This window comes from Thunnus maccoyii, chromosome 2 (genome assembly GCF_910596095.1).
Source record: "Thunnus maccoyii chromosome 2, fThuMac1.1, whole genome shotgun sequence".
In the NCBI taxonomy this organism is placed as follows: domain Eukaryota; kingdom Metazoa; phylum Chordata; class Actinopteri; order Scombriformes; family Scombridae; genus Thunnus; species Thunnus maccoyii.
In genome coordinates this window covers 21409173-21428179 of record NC_056534.1, presented here as the reverse complement: position 1 = coordinate 21428179, position 19007 = coordinate 21409173, and the positions used below count along the sequence as shown (strand labels likewise).

The 19007-nt window shown below is 36.5% G+C and overlaps 1 protein-coding gene across 3 annotated transcripts; it reads left to right on the top strand.

The window, feature by feature from the left end:
- The first annotated feature begins 502 nt into the window (after window positions 1-502).
- LOC121884082 (zinc finger protein 239-like) lies at window positions 503-12496 on the top strand. 3 transcript variants are annotated; one of them, XM_042392659.1, is made up of 4 exons: window positions 503-588; window positions 4282-4416; window positions 7821-7906; window positions 11338-12496. In XM_042392659.1, the coding sequence occupies exons 3-4, from the start codon at window positions 7889-7891 to the stop codon at window positions 12433-12435; spliced, it is 1116 nt and encodes a 371-aa protein (XP_042248593.1). In that variant the 5' UTR covers window positions 503-588; window positions 4282-4416; window positions 7821-7888; the 3' UTR covers window positions 12436-12496. The 3 variants fall into 3 exon arrangements, 2 of the variants coding, with proteins under 2 accessions (XP_042248593.1, XP_042248601.1); XR_006092294.1 differs by lacking the exons at window positions 7821-7906; window positions 11338-12496 and adding an exon at window positions 6790-6827; XM_042392667.1 differs by lacking the exons at window positions 503-588; window positions 4282-4416 and adding an exon at window positions 7276-7647.
- Window positions 12497-19007: the final 6511 nt, after the last annotated feature.

Below are 19007 nucleotides of genomic sequence, written 5' to 3'. Positions count from 1 at the left end.
TAAATCAATAATACGTTCACATATTAGCAATGACTACATGTAAATATATCAGATAAAAATATTTTTAAATATGTCTAATACACAGTATGTGGAAAATGTTAAAAAGCCGCCAAAATAAAATATTTATATTATACAGTATAAAATATATATTTCTATCTTCATTTAAGACATTGAATCATACACAATTAGAATATTTTCTAAAATATTTTATCTTGTGTAACTTCTGTATTGGCTCACAGTGATGTATGCTGTATGGGTATGCTGCTTTTTGATATGACCAACTCATGGTGCCTTGATACAAATAAACATGTATATTTTTTAAATAATGTCTGGTGTTTAATTGTTTTGTGAATCTCCATCTCAGTGTAATGATCAAATATTTGATGCCAGCCTGTTTATAGCATTAGTAATTCCATTCATCTTTTCAATTTTATGTAAAGTCCTTATTTCTTTTCCTTTTCTCTTTTTTTGTTTCGAAACCATCCCACAATGCTTCGCGCAACTACGTCATTGTGCCGTCAATTTCCAAGATGTCGTGATTCTTTCCTGAAAACATCATAGCAGAAGAGAGACTGTGGAGAGATAAAGGTATCTGTTCCGCTTTGTTGTCTTGGTTTGTCTGCGTAAATGCTTATTGATAACACTGTGTTTAAAGCTGGAAGCAGTCTATGTAAATGTTGCGGCTTTTTTCCACCACCTCGATGCTAACCTTATGCTAGGCCGCTACTATGTTAAATTAACTGTTAGCTCTGTGGTACATGTTCTGCTTGTTGTGTGTTATGATACCTGTGTATAACGTTACTTCGGGTTAAACCTGTTAGCATTTTGTTATCTTCGACAAATATTAAACACATGATCAATATAGTTGTTGTGTTAATTAGGGAGCGCGAGTTAAAGGTAAATAGATGTAATACGCTCTGTTTTATTTTTTTCAAAACTTTACTCTTTTACAACAAATAGGTATGATAACAGTTATCATACTAAAACAGTAAAAAAAAACAACTTTTTACAAGCCAGAGGAGTCAAAAGTCCATTCATTGTGAGTGATTTTGGAGTTCAAATAAAATTTACTTCCTTTAAAACATTGAGAGTCTTCGAACCTTTTTTGTTCTTCACATTTTCGATTGAGGTGTCATACTCTTGGAGTTTGGAGCCAGACCATTTCGATCTGTGGATGTGGAATTTACCAAGAATGATCAGAAGCTGAATTAAATAGTTAATATTACTATCCAACCCACTGAACACAAAATATAACATCATCAAATATAAATAGCTACCCATTTTTCTATTTATAAAGTGTTTCATAGCTGTCCAAAATAAATTCAAATGATCACACTGAAAAAACAAATGAAATATTTCATTTATAAAAATTAAAAATAAAAAGTTTCTCTATTTGAATTGCAACAAGTAATATGCTCTGTTACTGGCTCAGTCTTCTGGATGGGATGTGTCACACATACATGTGCATTTACTGAGAGAGTTTGGACTGAAAGTAAAAACTGTTGGACTGCATTTTACTATCCTGTTGAAAACCTCTGGGCATCAGTTCAGATATCTGTCTGGATGCTCTGGCCTGATAATCCATCAGCTTTTCACTATTAGCAACACTTCACAGACAGACTGCTTCTGCAAGATGAGAAATCCCACTGACAGTAAACACAACAGTAGTTACATGAAGCTTTTGAATAAATGTTCCTTAGTGCTGTTGTAATGGGTGTACTCCAAAACCCGACTGATGCTCCAGTTTAACTGGCATTTTATTTCATTTCATTGATTCATTTTTTCTGCTAATGCACAATTCCAGAACAAGATGCGATTCATAAACTAAATACAGTTCAATTTCCTTGTACACATTTCATGACCGAAAAGGAGCAGGGAGAAGAAAATCTTATAGCCTATTACCTGCCCCCTTACTCGAAACATAGATTAACAATAGAAATAGATGATGAAATAGGTTAACAAGTGATACTCGCGTGCATGAGACAGATGTGTCATAGGTGTGGCTTGTGAGGACACATTGTCAACTAGCAAGGAAATAAACGCTCTGATTCCTTTGTTTCTCTATCACATTCTCTTCTTGGTGTCTCTTGAAACATTGAAATGGCTTACTGGAACATTAATGTTAGTCTCAACAAAAATACATGGAAACATTAGAAGTTCTCATTACAAAACTAAAGCCCCATTTCGACCAAATGTTCCATGTACTTTGGACCCAGAGGAACTAATCTCTGGAACTAAACATGGAACTTTTGCACAGTCCTGTTTGCCTTTCCACTATATCTGAGGAGCCAGGTAGATCATGCGAATTAGATCCATGAGAAATTTAAAAAATTACAACCGTGATTGAAACACACCATTCACACATGAGAAAAAAACAAACAAACACAGATTTGTCTTGTTCTTTGTATTTACTGCTACATGAGTTGGATTTAATGAATGAATGAATGAAGAGGAGAAATGCAGAGGAGGAAAATGAAGCTAAGAGCACTTGTCTCCTCAGTGAATCATCAGCTGAGAGTTTGATGGTTATTTGTTTGTGCTTAAGAACGTAAATGCTGCAAAATAATTAGAAACTAACGTTTTATTACTGTCATTCACTGCTTTGTTCTCACTACCGCTGCTCGCTCTCTTTATTCACTCTCTAGCTTGCTCGTGCTGTCTCTCTCTTTTTCTCTCATCTTTTTTAAAACAAATGGGGAAGCCGACAGCAAAGTCTAACTTTACTTTTAATGTTAACAAACAAAGAGAACTGTCCTTCCCATGTCCTAAACTGGTCCTAAATCAATACTAGAACACTTCCTTGTTTTATGAATGAAGCAGCACACAAGTTGAAGCAGCCAAGCTGTCTGTGTTTGACCAATCAGCAACAGTCATCCCTGCAAACCCCGCCGCCAAAGTTCCTGTACTTTTGGAAAGCACTACCCCTGCAGCAGGGACTTTTTGGGGGGTAAAACAATCTCCCTTAACTTAGACCCTGGTGCCTCCGATGGAAATGCAAGTAGACGAACTGAGTTCCTCAAAAGGTTCTTAATCCCTGGGGAAAGTTGCTGCGGTGGAAACGCAGTTAAAAAAAAAAAACTAGGCTACCCCTGCTGGAATTGAACCACTGGACTGCTGAATGTTATAACATATCACCAATGATGCTTTAAAGTATGCCACTGAGATATTGAGGCAACAGGAGAGACAGGAAACCAGGAGTCCCAGTTCTGATTGAGACATTAAAATTAGTAGATGCTTTACAATAATAAAACCAGAATACTTTTAAAATCATTTGCATGAACTTGGTCATCGTACTAGGTATTGGCAAGCTAGAGTGAATTGTGGTATTATATAATATAGCCAAACAAGATAATACTATAGAATAATATCATGTAGTTTTACAAGCAATACTGGCTGCCTTTTGCACCTTGCATAATTAAAAAGAATCAAATAGTAACAACACACCAACTCTGGTGGAAAGATATAAAGTAAAAAATACAAAGCGCTGGCCAGATGGTAGTGTTTTCCGCTCCATTAAATTCAGCACACAAAACAGCACATGCTGCTTGTGCTGACCTGAATCGACAGTTTGTGTGGCAAGCCAACAAAATAACGCGTGGGATCTGAGAGAATAGCAGACAGCAATTCAGTCACTGAGCTTTAATGTTTTCCTTTTGTGTACAAAAGCAGAGACAATGGGCCTCATGCAAGAACATTTTCATATTCTTGTCCTAAAAATCATACTTTTTTGTGAGGTTTATTCGTACAAGTGGTTCTTGCATGAAGTTGTGTAATGTGAAAGGATAAGTGTGGCCAACTCACAGAGCTGGTAGAATAGCATTGTTGAGATTGACATCTGGTTAATCCTATGATATCAACCGCCTGCAATCTATTTAAGAGGATTTCTCAGCCCTCGCCGCTACATAACAAATATACATTTGGCACGGCCAAATGGAGCGCAGCTAGTATTTCCTTACCAAAACATGAGCTGAAAAAAATTGAACTTCAATCATGTCCTCGGCAAATCTTTGAATCCTTAATAAATAAGTTTTAGTTCAGTGTAAGGTTCTCAGGAATTCATTCCAGTGTATTTTCCATAATAAGAGAAAGCTCTTAAGGAAGCTTCCACAGTGACTTATCTCCACTAAAGAGATGGTGGAGTTTTCTCATTGATGAACAGAATGACTAAAGAGTGTATGGAGGCAGACAGAGAAAACCATGTAGACTCTTTATCTTGTCTGTCACTTATCGACTCTTTGCTTGCTTCAGATACTTAAACAATGATCTGTTTTCTTTTGGCAGATTCATCTGACAACAAAAGTTCTCTTCCTCAGTCCAGTTTGGCTCCTTTTTCTCATTATCTTCACCAGACAGTTTTAACAACCGCACCATTAAAAAGACCACCAACAAGAACACTGGCAAGATCTGAATAAGGAGGTATGACTCTTTCATGGCAACTTCACTATATTCCTTATGCACTCTGGGAAATCAAGCAGTATTTGTATCTCTGTATGTACTTTGGGGTGGGGAGGAGGATTCTTTTTGATTGTAAACGTGAAGTATTTATCAGTACAGTCCTGCTCAAAATGAAACCAGGGCTAAGAATCCTCCAGCCCAGACTGCCATGTGATGCTTCCTAGACGCACTTTCAGCAAGGAGAAGTTCTCATTTTATTTTTTTCTCAAGTTGATGCAGAGTTAAATACAGAAAAATCAGTCATTAATATGATGAGCCGAGTTGTGTTCAGGTGAGGTCCAGAGGTTACAATTAAGTGGCAAGTAATAAAGAGCAACAGATATTTTTACAGGTCAGTAGAATCACTTTACTGTTCCAGACTTTCTATGTGTCAGTCAACAGAGCTTCTAACAGTCAGAGGGATAGTTTACCACCATACATACAGAATGGTGATTATAGCTGGATTTTTACTGCACAAAGTTTCTTTCATTACCAGAGGGATTGCTGACAGTGTTGATGCTTTTTGCACTCTGATTCCATCACTGCAGGGCAGAATAACATGAGGCAACTGTGTGATAATTATTAGAAATAAAAAGTAACCAACTATTGTCTTTTTATTAGAAAAATAATCCACACACTGTTAAATATTTTCCATTATACACGAATATAATAATAATAATAATACATTTATTTATAGCCTTAGCCTTACCTTGAATAATTGGAAATTATTTCTAGTGTATCTACAGCTTGTTATTATATGTAATACAAAATATCACTTTCTGCTGTCATTGTAAATGAATTTCCCAGCGAGAATCATCTTATATCATATGAATTACTCCACTCATGGTTCTGATGATGTTGCTTTAGTAAACAGCTCAGCCTCATTCACATGAATACGTGTATAACTGGATAAGTAAACCAGAGTGAGCAGAGTCAGTTGATAACCAGCCTCATAACAGCAATTATCAGGGTCACCAATATTGGGCTCAGTGAAGACAAAGAGAGCAGCTTGCTTTGTGGTAGGGCTGAATATGGCCTCCGATAGTCTGGAATCAATTCATTTTGATTCAAATCTTGAGTCAGTTACATCAGATAAATACAAATATTGCATAAAACCCTTCTGAATTCATCCTGGGAACTTATATTTCTTCTACATTCAACAAGTGAGCAACACTTTTGTCCTTGAACAGTCCTTGAACATGGACTGTCAACACATTTCGTGGTTATAAATGGACCACAGATTTTTTTCTGGGGTGCATATAAAAAACATGACACATCTATATTTTTTTAAGCCTACATGTGCAAAACAGTTGAGCAAGAATGATAAAAGACCTGCACCACCTGCAAGGGCTTCATTATTATGCATATTTAAAAGAAAAAAAAGCTATCCCATAAAGCTCTGCATGGACTGTCTCTAGATCTGGTCAGTGAACCATCCTGAGTCACAGCAGTCCCAGAAACTGCGGCGGATCTTCAGACTGAAACAATTCTTGTCACAGTTTATGGGACTATCTTGACTGAAGGTGGCTAATATAGCCTCCTATCGTTTATGTAACTTTTTAACTTAAAATAAGCTCTTTTGTGCCAGATTTCCACAAGGTAGATTTTTTACACATCATGCAGCCCTAACTGAACTACTTACTTACTTAGTAACCACTGTATACACACATTTAATGTGAGAAAGAATAAATAAAGGCAGGGTTTTCTAGCAGAAGCCGGTCACTTCTCCTGAAAAGCTGACCAACTCAACTGAACATCAAAAAATATGTATATGATTTTTAAATAATTATTTTTATTATTTTTATAGGCATTTAATGCTTTTATTGGACAGCTGATTGTAGAGAGATGACAAGAAATGAGTGGAAAGAGACAGTGAGCAATATGTAGTAACGGTCCCTGGCTAGTTCATTGTCCCCACCGTAACCCATAGGTCATCAGAATGCCCCAGAAATGTATACACCTTCAGAGGAAAAGACCAGGTGGACTATTTCACGTAGTAACAGCCCATATTTACTGACTGCAGCTATCATCATTAGCTACTAAATAAATAGATCATGATCATGAGACGATATGCACCAGAATCTGGATGGATACTGAGAATTCTATTTGCAAATTTTTCATGTGTATTCCTCCAGACTAATTACCCGGTGAACTAACAAAGAACTTTAAAAGTGTTTATTAGGTGTGTGCCCGAATACAAATGCATTATTTGGCAAAGCACAAACAATGTTTGTTTTTTTTTGTTTTATATGAATATTTGTTTCATACAAATATTTTTTAAATTATTTGTTTTCAGGTCAGTTACATCGCAATCTCTGTCCCTCTCCTCTGCTCTGCTGTTATTTCAATCAGCAGGTCTCAATGAGGGGAGTCACATCCACCTGCTACATGACACACATCTCCTAATTTGGACATCAATCCCGGAGTTGGGGGTGTTCCTCTGAGCTACTGACACACACAAAGTGCTCCCAAGGAACTCTCCATAACCTGTTGTTCCCTTTCTCCTTTCCACAAAGTTAGGTTGTAAAAAATAGGCAATGAATGAAAAGTACAAAGCAAGAATTGCCTTTGAAGTTCCTCCCTACATGTTACATGCTGTACTGTCTGTGTTATGGGTGTATAAATAGGTAGAGGTCTGTCTGCAATGAGGCGATGAATAAAATTTTAGCTCAGTAGTCAGGGCAGTCATCTATGATCTGGGAGACTCCAGTTCAAGACTCGGTGTGGGGACCTCTTTCGCAAGGTAGTTTATTCATGAACACTTACTTTAATACTTTAATTTTCTAAAATTAAAAATGTAACAAAAACAAAAACAGGATTTTAAGCCTCTTTCCACTTTTATTCAAATACAAGTACAAATAATTTTGCTGCCTCAACAAATATTGATGTCAATACAAATACTGGGCTCTCTGTATATCCCTAGTGTTTATAGGTCTTCATTTATAGTGTTTTTTTAGCAAAGTAGTAGTCACATCTGGAGGCTGATGTTCTTCTCAAACAAACATTTTTTGAGTTTGGTCTTTATAAAATGTATTAATATGTAGTTCAGTAAATGCATTATTCATTTCTCCTTTATCCTCAATTGCAGTACAGTCAGGGATAGTCTATAGCCATTGGCTGCGCTCACAAAGGTCAGCTCAGCTCAGGTTCAAAGTTGAACAAGTTAAATCTTTCATGAAGTGAAATGCAAAGCACTCAATAACAGGAATATTGGTGAGTAAATAAAAATACACCACATACACAAAATCAGCAGATGCTAGGGCCAAAGCTGCTCTGTCTGAAAATGTGAATGAATCTTTAAGTGGGCTAAAGTTACATTTCCTGTAACTTGATTCTTGAAAATCTGTTCCTGTTCTGACAAGTCTGTCTGTATTTGATCATTTCAGAGCTGAAACGTGCTGACGAGAAGAAAAACATTTGGAGGACGTTAACTTATTCACCAATAAGACGTGAAATGAGTTCTTCAGAAGAGGTGAGATCATTATTAACATTATCCAGTGCTTTTTTTTAAGAGCTACCACAGTCGCCACCTCCAACAGCGCTGCCACACATAGGCCTGTCACAATAATACTTTTGTTGGCTAATATATTGTCCCAGAAATAATTGCAATAAATGATATTATTGTCATTTTAAGACCATTTTATGACACAGTTACTGCCGGAGAAAATAATTTTTGGCAACTTCCAAGAGGAGAGTGTGTGAGTATTTAACTATATTATGATGTAAGTTATATTCAGAAAGTATTTTTGAAAATAAGATTATTAACAGAATGTGAAGAAATAACAGTCATGATGCTATGTCAAAGACCTATATGTATTGTGTTGCAGAGATACCTACTGAAGTTAGCATGGTAACCAGCTAGCCCCGGCCCTGTCCAGCCCATACTGTCTCGTACTACCACTTTGTACCTCAGGGGCAATAGTGGGTCACTGTAGCGTCCAGTTTGTCCTCAGTCCAACATGAGAGGAACAAGTGGTGCTGCTGTAGTAATGGCAAAGCCAGGCTGAATTTTGCTCTAGAACTGTTAATATGTCACTTTATTGAGTTTTAGGATTTTTTCAGGTGAGAAAGTAACCACGTAGATTCCCAATATGTGGCCAGGGGAAAAGTTAAACCTTCTACTGATCAATTACATGTTATTTAACTGTGAAGCTCTCGGTTGATCCGTTTCTTTCACTGTGCCGATGATGTAATGTTCATTACCTGAGAGAAAACAGTAAGACTTTGCTGTTGAGCCAAAGAGCAGGGCTGTTGCTGGAGAGAGCACCAGTTTTGACTCGTGCCACGCTTAGTCACATGACCAAAAACTCAGTTAATCTTTTAATGTCTTAACAGCGGAGGCAAAAACCAAACCTTTGCATGATTTAAGTTGTCTCTGCAACATACTATAGTACACGATATCACACAATATTAGGCTATTTGCTATATATGCTATTAATGAATTCATTTATTTATTTAGCAATCAACATTTTCCCACTGGACATTTTGGATGTTGATATTTTCATCTGCTGGCCAACTACATGTAAACCCTGGGTGCAACTGCTTTCTGATCTGTGCAGCTCTTTTGTAATTTATCATTTTCTTTTATGTCTCAGTAGCATTTTCATATGTCATAGCACATATTCACTGTAAACAGTAAGCTTTCTAATATATTTGGTGAGTTATAATGATGGTGGGGTGATGTGTTTGATATGCAACCCCCTATTTTTTGGATCAGTGGGCCAATTCTTACACATTGAACCTTTAAGGCATGTACCTATGTTCCAGATTTTTGACGTTACACCTAGTTTGGTTCCAATTGTGATTCATTATTTATTATTCCAAGCAGAGTATTTTTACACATCTTAAAACATGACTAGAGGGGATCTCTCAGTTAAACTTTGATTCATATATCAACATTTGATCTGATCAATTTGCCCTGTCAAGTACTACACCCTAAACTAAACTTTGGAGATTGCTCACCCTTAGTAATGACCGTCGCTGTGCAAGTTACATCAAATTTAATAAAGTTGTCCTTGACAGCAATTTTCAGAGGTGGCTGGTCAAATGCTTTTTCAGGGTTAATGGAGATCATTAGAGAAGTCAAAGCTTTGAGTGCATAATGATATTAAGTCCTGTAATGTAGTAAGAAAATCTTCTTCCCTTTTAAAAATACACGTGTTTGGGCATCTACGCTTCCAAATTAGAAGCTAATGTATTTGTATGATTAACATTTTTTGTGGGGGTTACCCTCCTTTAATATCAAAGATATATTAGCATCCATCATAGAATTGGAAAGAAACACAACCTATCATACTAAGGTTTCATAACAATATATATGTTAATCATTTGGAAGCATTTCATTTAATGAATGAATTTAAACAAGGGAAATTGAAAATAAAGGCCTGGTTCTCTCTGCAGTTGAGGTACATAAAGTAGTCAATAAGTAATGAGTAATCTAAGAATTACTCAGTCCCTCCAGGATATTGTGATTTTGCGATCGCAATAATTAACACAAATTCAAGAAATCTCTGCATTATTTGCAAGAGCTTGCAGTTATGTTAAATTACTGCAACTTTTCCACATGAAATGGCCAAATCCTCAGACCGCTTGTGATTTAGATCAATTGTTGCATTTCATGTCATTATGTCATTGCAGCATGCAGTCAGGAAGGGCTCTCACCTGCCAACAAAAATGATGCCATAGACAGAGCAAAACAATTCCCATGTCTTCCCAAATGAGGTTTGCATTCAGTTAGTCAGAAGAATACAAGTTGATGTTGTTCAGACAGCAAAGATGGACATAATCTACCTCAAACATAAAAATGGGCACTTTGGAAATTAAACTATATTTTTACATTAATTGATCTCTCTATATAAAGCAAGGAGTCTCTGTCTGTATGTATGTTTGTCCTTCACATATCTCGAAAACCATTCACCCAATCTACTTCATACCTGGCGGATGTATTGCTGGGGACCCAAGGAAATGCTGTGTTGAGTGTGAAGTTGTGATGAGCGTTTTTTTTTTTAGAAACAAGCGAACAGCGAGCCGCTCAGCTCCATGTCTGACTGCAGCGGGGGCTGTTTGATATTAACACAGTCACATCACATCAGGGTGGGGCCTTGCTGAGCGGGACAAAGACACACACCCTGCTCAGTTAAACTGCCTGAGAGAGAAGAATGAGCATACACAGGAGAAAAAAGCAGAGGCAGTAAAACTAGCTAATAGGAGCACAGACACATTTGACTGGCAGCAGAATCAACCAATGGAGGGCTGTGAACTACTTCTACGGTTCAACTTCAGTTTAGTCTCACTGGTGAAGTTTCTATCTGGATTTAAACCATTTAATTGATTAATTTATTATTGTTTTAATTGATACATTTGTCATTGATACATACATATGCAGTTCTCGAGAAATAATAAGCAATCGGCCATTCCGAACAGGCACGTTTTGAATGGGCACTGTCCTAGTTTATTTTAATGGCATTATTGACTGATTTTATATGGTACTAATGTTGAGGTGAAAGTTTATTCAATAAAGGCTTGTCAATGGAACTCAAGTACAGTATTTTCTTTTTTATATAATTTTTAGCCCATGTTCATGTTCAGAAATAAATTACAAAATTAGCACTGAAATATAAATGTTTCTGTGATATTCAGTTTGCTTTTTATCATTATCATTTATCATGTCATTACATATGACTCTTCTTTGGTAGTAGTTTTTAAAATAACTAATAATTAACTGCAGTAAGAACATATAAAACATTGCAAATTGTATCAATTTTTTTAGAAAAGCTACAGCAAAATCAAGCATTTTTGGCTGCAATAATCACAAAAAAAGAAACTCCTGGAGGGACTGATTACTGGTTAGCAGCATTTTATGAGTCCTCTACTCTGACCTTTATTTCTGTCTTTTCTCCTCAGGTGAAACAGTCAGACACAGACAGGAGTAGACCTCATCAGTGTCAACAGTGTGGGATATCTTTCAGTCGGATTTGTAGTCTAAGACGACATGAAATCACTCACACCGAAGAGAAATTGTACCACTGTGAACAATGTGACATCAGCTTCAGCCAATTACATGAATACAAGCTACACCTACATACCCACACTGAAGAAATACCATACTGCTGCGACCAATGTGGGAAGGAATTTAGTGACCAGACTTCATACAGAAAACACCAGCGTGAGCACACTGGACCATACCAGTGTGAACAATGTCCAAAGACTTTTATTTATTTCAGTATTTACAAGATACACATGCGTGTGCACACTAAAGAAAAACCATACTGCTGTGACTTGTGCCCAAAGAGTTTTAGTTTTCTAAGTTCATACAAGCGACACCAGCTTAGCCACAGTGGTGAGAAGCCGTACCAGTGTGACTTCTGTGGAAAGAGTTTCACTCAGTCAGGGCATTTCAGTCTGCATCTGCGTAACCACACTGGAGAGAAACCATACGAGTGTGACCAATGTGATAAGAGTTTCAGTGATTTGAGTGGTTACCGTATACACTTGCGTGTGCACACAGGAGAGAAACCCTACTGCTGTGATCAGTGTGGGAGGAGTTTCTCTCAGTTGGGGAATTACAAATCACATCTGCGTATCCACACCGGAGAAAAGCCATACCGCTGTGAGATCTGTGGGAACTGTTTCTCTATCTCTAAAACCTACAAACAACACATTCGCACTCACACCGGAGAGAAACCGTACCAGTGTAAAGAATGTGGTAAAGGCTTTGGTCGATTAAGTAACTACATCCGCCATCTCCGTATCCACACTGGAGAGCAACCATACAAGTGTGACGAGTGTGGGAAATGTTTCAATCATGCGCACAGTTACAGCCGACACCTGCGTGTCCACACCGGAGAGAAACCATATTGGTGTTCACATTGTAAGAAACTGTTTACTCGATCGCAGTCCTTGAAGAAACACCGCTGCGTTGAAACAGTTGAAGAGAGTTCGACTGTGTTCAGCGAAGAAGCACAAGAGAGCTGCTCACCAACAGAACCAACAACAAAATAAACTACAGTGTGTATGTTCATAGCAAACATGTCACCCAGTGCAGCGGTGTGGCTCACTGACATGTTTTTAATAGCTTTTGGTCAATAGTGGAGCTCAGAGGAATAAGATATCTCAGACTCTGGGTACACACACAATACTTGTTAGTAGATCAGTTCATCGTTGGCTTTGATCTTTCCATGGGATTGTTTGACTCTGAGAAAATATAGAATACAGCACCAGACGGGGGCTTTCGTGGCAAGTTGGCCGCAGTTAGCCCTGCTAGTAAGCACGACTGCAGCAGCATGGCTTGGCACAGCTATCCCCTGCCGTGAGGCTTTAGTGGAAACACATTTCATCACAGGTTGGTTTTGTATGGTTAGGCCAAAGCAGACCGACCGGGCTAATGGAAAAATCCTGTTTGTATCTTCTCTACTCTCTAACTGAGATTATAGGAGCTGGAAAGATAGTGAGGTGGCACAGAGTGTCAGACATTAAAGAAACCTTCAAAATGATGACTTTATAAAAGACATTTGTGAATGACACTATTACAAAAGACCAAGTGTGTTGAGTCATTTTATCCTGTTTAATTAGGGCTAGATAAAAAAAAAATCTGCTTAATTAATTTTTATTTGAATGATCCAATATCGACTCTTAAAATCCAGAGATTGATCTTTGCATTTGCACCATTTCTCAGTAAACAATTGTACATCAGCTCTAAATGTTGTTGTGTTTGTGGTGGTTACTTGTTCTAAGTGGTTCAGTTAGGGCTGCATGATGTGTAAAATCTGCTTTGTGGAAATCAAGTTATTGCAACCTGCACAAAAAGCAAGAAAAAAAGTAATGTTGATTTGAAAGGAGGCTATATTGGCCACCTTGAGTCATGACAGTCCTGCAACTGTGATGTGAATAATTTCAGTCTATGGTGCAGCCTGTAGTGTTCAGGGAAACATACAGTGGTGCTCACTTGTTGAATGTAGAGGAAATGTAATTCCTTTGATAAATTGAGAAGAGCTTTATGTAGTATTAGTATCTATCTGATGTAACTGCATCAAGAAGTGAAATGGAATGAAATGGAATTGAATCAGGAGATCAGTGGTGATATTCAGGCCTGTTTGATTTTTGAGAAAAGATGATTTTTAATCATTAACTGCTATAGTATGCTAGCTCCTAGCTTGCTAATGTTAATCAAACAGCTCATGCTAATATTTGTTTGCAAAGTATCTTGCTCAGACCACAAAGTCACTCATGATTCTAGATTCAGGACTCATCTGTGAGCACCTGGCTGGGAGTCCAGGACTGAGCACAGTGACCTTTCTTTATCTTTTATTCTCATTCTCACACTCATTGGAGCATCACTCATCATTGAGGCATGGACATTTGTCCACTGTGACAAGGTAGAGATTCAAGCTGGAGAAAGATGGCTTTGCTTTTGTGTTTATTCAATTTTTATTTTAGATGAAAACATAGAGAGTGTGTATATTTAGTGGTGTTATTAATGAATTCTCAATCGTTTTGGTCTTCTTTATGTATTCGATTGATTGTAAAATGTGTGCTGTCTCAACAATAACAATCAGAAACCAACTTGTATCTCGTAATCCTTCCTGTTCTCTCAGTGTATCCGAGTAAAATGCAGAATTTCTGTGGAATCAGCGGTAGGATTAGTTCATCCAGATTCTAAAAAGATGTGATACCACTTCACCCTACTCATATGTAGTCATGGAGACTTGTCTGCCCAGTTCTGAGATGCCTGTCATCAGTAGCTGCCACCCAATATATTAACGTTCAGAAATGTCTTTGTGTTGCTTGGTGTTGTCAAAATACATTTACTGACCTTAGAATTACACGTTTTTTCTTAAAATTCAGTTCATGCGACAATATTCTTTGACAAGTCATAAAGACTTTGTATACGTTTATTTTGACCTTTACACATTAGTGGACCTACAACTTGAAAAAAGAAAAGGTTATAACGTCACACTGCTCTGTGACTGAGGTTAAAGAAGCTGGAAAGATCATTAAATGTTGCTCAGTCTTTCATTTTAAACCTCAAAATTGATTATTTACTGTCAGACACTGACAATGATGACCCAATCTTGTAAAAAGTAAATTTGAGACAGAAAAGAAAACAGCAGAGGGAAGGACAGCAGCAAACACAAAAAAGAACAAGGAGAGGAAACTGTTTTGGGTTTTTTTTTTGAGTTGTATTGTTAGTAAAACTTCATGAACTGTATTTTAATTTCAGAACTGTCCGTGAAAATTTGATAGTTTTGTGTCTAGATTTAAAACTTGTAGCTAAATTGTCTGTGACCAAATGTCTTCAGTCATTAAACAAAGTAATAAAATCATTGCTTTGTGTAAAGTTTTAGCAGACAAAACATTGTAATTCCAAGCAAAAAAACCCAGAAGGTTCTGTCTGAAATGTATCTGATTTAGAAAACCTCATTTGAAAATGTGATAGGATATTGGTATTGTATATTCAGAAAACAAAATACTACTATAACTGACTGTATATTACGGAACCCCTAAAGTACCAAAAGGTGATACTTTATCTTGTGTGCACAAGATCCTATAACTTGTGCACACAAGATAAAGTATCACCTTTAATTTACGATAAAGTAATGTGTGTGAAACATTTAACACTTTATTAATTATTCATAATCATTTATAACTGCAGGACTGATGACTTATCAGTGACTGTGACTATCAAGCAACTATTTACTGTTTACAACACCTAAGAACTTATTACTAAATCTTCTTTTGGCTGAAGCTAGAAGACAAGAAGGCAAAATAGCACATTGAATGTTTCAGTGGGATAAAGTAAAACAACCGTAATAGTGCCGATGTAGTATTACCACACCAACAATAATAATGCACTTTTCAAAGAGTTTCTTGAACAAGTTGCAAAATGCTGAGACTGCATTCACACTGGATAGGCTTTTAGTATTTGTTCCTGAAAAAACAACCAAGTAGACCATCAGTATAGTTAGAGCCAAGTCAGGCTTACCATTCCAAAAAGGGTTAGTTTTTCACATGTTCTAAGTCATCAGGTCTGAAGTTATACTTAAGTCCTTAATGAAAATAATAAGTCTATTATAGTTAGCAGTTATAAATGTTAATGAATGATTTTCATCTTGTTCCTTTACACCTGAAACAACGTATGGATGGAACATTTCTTAAAAAAACTACCCAAGTTTGAAATCTTAGCAAACACATTTTGCGTTTCAAATTTGAAATTGGAAGTAGCTCTTTAGAGTCCCAGCTTGATGACACCTGTCTGTCTTGTATCATTTCCTGTTTGTACAAAGTGGTCATTTACATGCATTATTCACATATCGAAGAGCTTCCTGCCTGAGGACCTGAAACTGGTGTGTCAAGTGCTTTAAATGTAACGAGTAGGATCTTAAAATCAATTCTAAGACCAACTGATAGCCGGTGTAAGGACATTAAAAGAGCAGTAATATGGTCTGCCTTAGAAGTTTGGCTGCTGCATTTTGAACAATTTGGAGTCTGTGAATTGATTTCTGATTTATGCCATGAAGAGACTATTCCAGTAATCTAATTGCGAGGAAATGAAAGCGTGTATGATGGATTCAGTATCTGAACTTCTGGCATTGTTCCTGAGATGGTAGAAGCAAGACTTGAATACTTTGCTGATAGTTATTTCACAGTTGAGGCTGGAGTCGAACATCACACTGAGGTTTCTGACAGAAGGCTGAAGATAGTTGATTTACCGTTAGTGGACCAAGTGATCACTGGATTTGTGGATATAGATGTTGGGGCCAATGATGAGAATTTCTGTTTTGTCTGAATTTAGTTAAAGGTTTGCAGATGTCCAATCTTTTATATCTGCTATACAGGTTTTTAAGGTGGAAATGTTTTGGACTTCATGGATTGTCAGACTTCACCGGTATATACAGTACCAGTCCAAAGTTGGGACACATTTTCTCATTCAAGTGAATGGGAGGGTGTGTCCAAACTTGTGACTGGTACTGTACATGTGTGTGTTATCTGTATAAAAGTGGAATTGGATGTCATGCCTGTGAATGATGTGACTAAGTGGGAGCATGTACAGTGTATATTATAATGTATAGTATTAGTATGTCGTATTGGACTGTGAAGTCAAATTGAAGCGCTCAATAAATAAATATAAGAACATGCTGTAAAATAAGCAAATGCTGATGTATTTTTTTTTAATTAAATGGATGAATAAAGTCTGAAATAAAAGTTTGAATGTGTAGGGACTGCCCAGTTGCCTAACCACGTCTGCAGTTCAGTTCCAGCTGTGTTGCATGTCATACTCCTTTCTACCTGTTTCCTTGACTTTCAAATAAAGGCAAAAATGCTAAAAACAATCTTTTTTGAAAAGTGTGAGTGTGTAAATGACTGAATACATCTGTAAATAATATAATTATTTGGACATGAAGTAAAATGGTCTAGTATTCTGAATAAATATGTAAATATGCACATATATTCATATTGAATATGAAACCCTTTGGCAATCCATCTTGATAGTCATATGGTTATTATCTATATATCTATATGCCATATTCATCATAATTAATTGGCACATTTAACAAACTTTTGCTTCAATTAAACAATTAAAAATAAAACAATGACAATGAATCTTGATTATTGATTTAATTACTTATACATCACTACTTGTTTTAGATCTGTTTGAATTAATGAATTAGTTAAATTATTGAATGAATAAAATGCTCTTGAGCCCTTTTACTTTTTTACTTTTAGTTTACTTTTTTGTGTAAACAGTGCAATAGTTCACAACAATCAGATTTTTTTTTAACTGGCATTTAAGTTTCTATTGGTTTTGTACAACATAGGGTTGGGACATGGCACCAATAAAACCTGAATATCAACAAGACATAGTGTGCAAAATAAATATAAGTAAAATTAAAAACAACAACAAAAAAAACAATTAGAGAAACAAAATTTCTGAAGAAATTTTAGGTGTGCTGGCAACCTGGCACAGGCTGAAAGGCCAAGTCAAAAGTCAAAGCACACATAAAAGTCTTTGTTCAGTAAATGTATGTTGTGTTTAGTTTGTCAGTTATTATGAAGATTTTTCCAGGCTTTCTATTGTTGGTGGTTGTTATGGATGCTGATATCTAATCATTGTCTTAACATTGTGTAGTTATCTGAGCTGTTATGTTGTTTTATTTGATGTAACTGTCAAAGTGAGACATAATTGTAGTACTACTTGATCTTATATTTTGCATGTCTTATTTTGATTATATGCATCTGGTTTTAGTGAGTTGCCCTGCATGCTTTTTTATATGGTTTTATATTTTCTGATATTGTGTTTTGACTTGGACTGAGTGCATTGAACTCTGATCAAGTGATGGACTAAGTGAGAACACCGGTGAGTGATTGGATAACACACCCCCCTTCACTCAGGATTGGCGGACTGGACTGAGCTCCTTGATTTTTGGTGTGAGAGGTGAACGCAGGTGGAGAAGGAAGGGCAGAGAGGAGAAACTTGGAGACACAGGGAGCGACGGATGTGAGAGGGTTCGCTCCACAGAAAATCGGTTGCAGTTGGTCGTGGGAACCTGAGGACGGAGACTACTCGTTGAAGCAGCGTGGATACACCGGAGAAAAGGTGCAGCTGGGACGAGGAAGCAGACAGACCACAGCGGGACGAGCCAGGCGTTGATGACGGAGACATACATGTGTGTATATATATATATATATATATATATATATATATATATATATATATATATATATGTGTTATGTGTATTGCTGTAAAAATCATGTCATTATATGCCAACATAGTTATGTGTGTAGTGCAAAAAAAGGTGTGTAGTTACTCTTTAAGGTAAAGCTTTCGGTTAATTTAAAAAAGTGAACTTAAAAGGTAGCCAGTCAGGAATCTTGAAACCATTGGCAGAAACCCTTGTCCACTAGAGCAAACAAAACAGAGACCCACTTGTAAAAAAATTGCCCACAGCGCTAATAGTGATCAAAAAAATTTGCAGGGTTTACACTATTCTACTGATCTACAGGTGGCTGTTATGTCCAAAGAGATGCAAATACAGTAAAGACGAGGACTGCAAACTAGTAAACACTGTTGTAAAAAATGCAGGTCAAAGCATTTCAAAAACTCTTTCTCATAGATATTTAAAAAAGTCAGTTGTGCCACAAGCCCATCCACTAGTTCAACAAAACAGAACTATACACTGATTCTGGCATTGACTGGCAGTGATGGAAAGTAAATAAGTACATTTATTCAAGCACTGTACTCAAGTACAATTTTGAGGTACTTGAACTTTATTTGAATATTTCCATTTGATACTACTAATATTGTCATTTTTTCTTCACTACATTTATTTGAACAAGAGTTATTAGTTACTTTTATTCAAATTATTAATACAGAATATAATCAATAAGTAAGTTATTATCATTATTATTATTATTATTATTATTATTATTATTGTAGATTAAACTACCAAGCAGTATATAAAGACTTTAGAATTAGCCCCACCTTTACCAGTTGCAACATTGAAGTAATGCTTACACATTAATGCATCTATAATTACAGTACAACCCAATAACATGATACATACTATTCTGAAAGG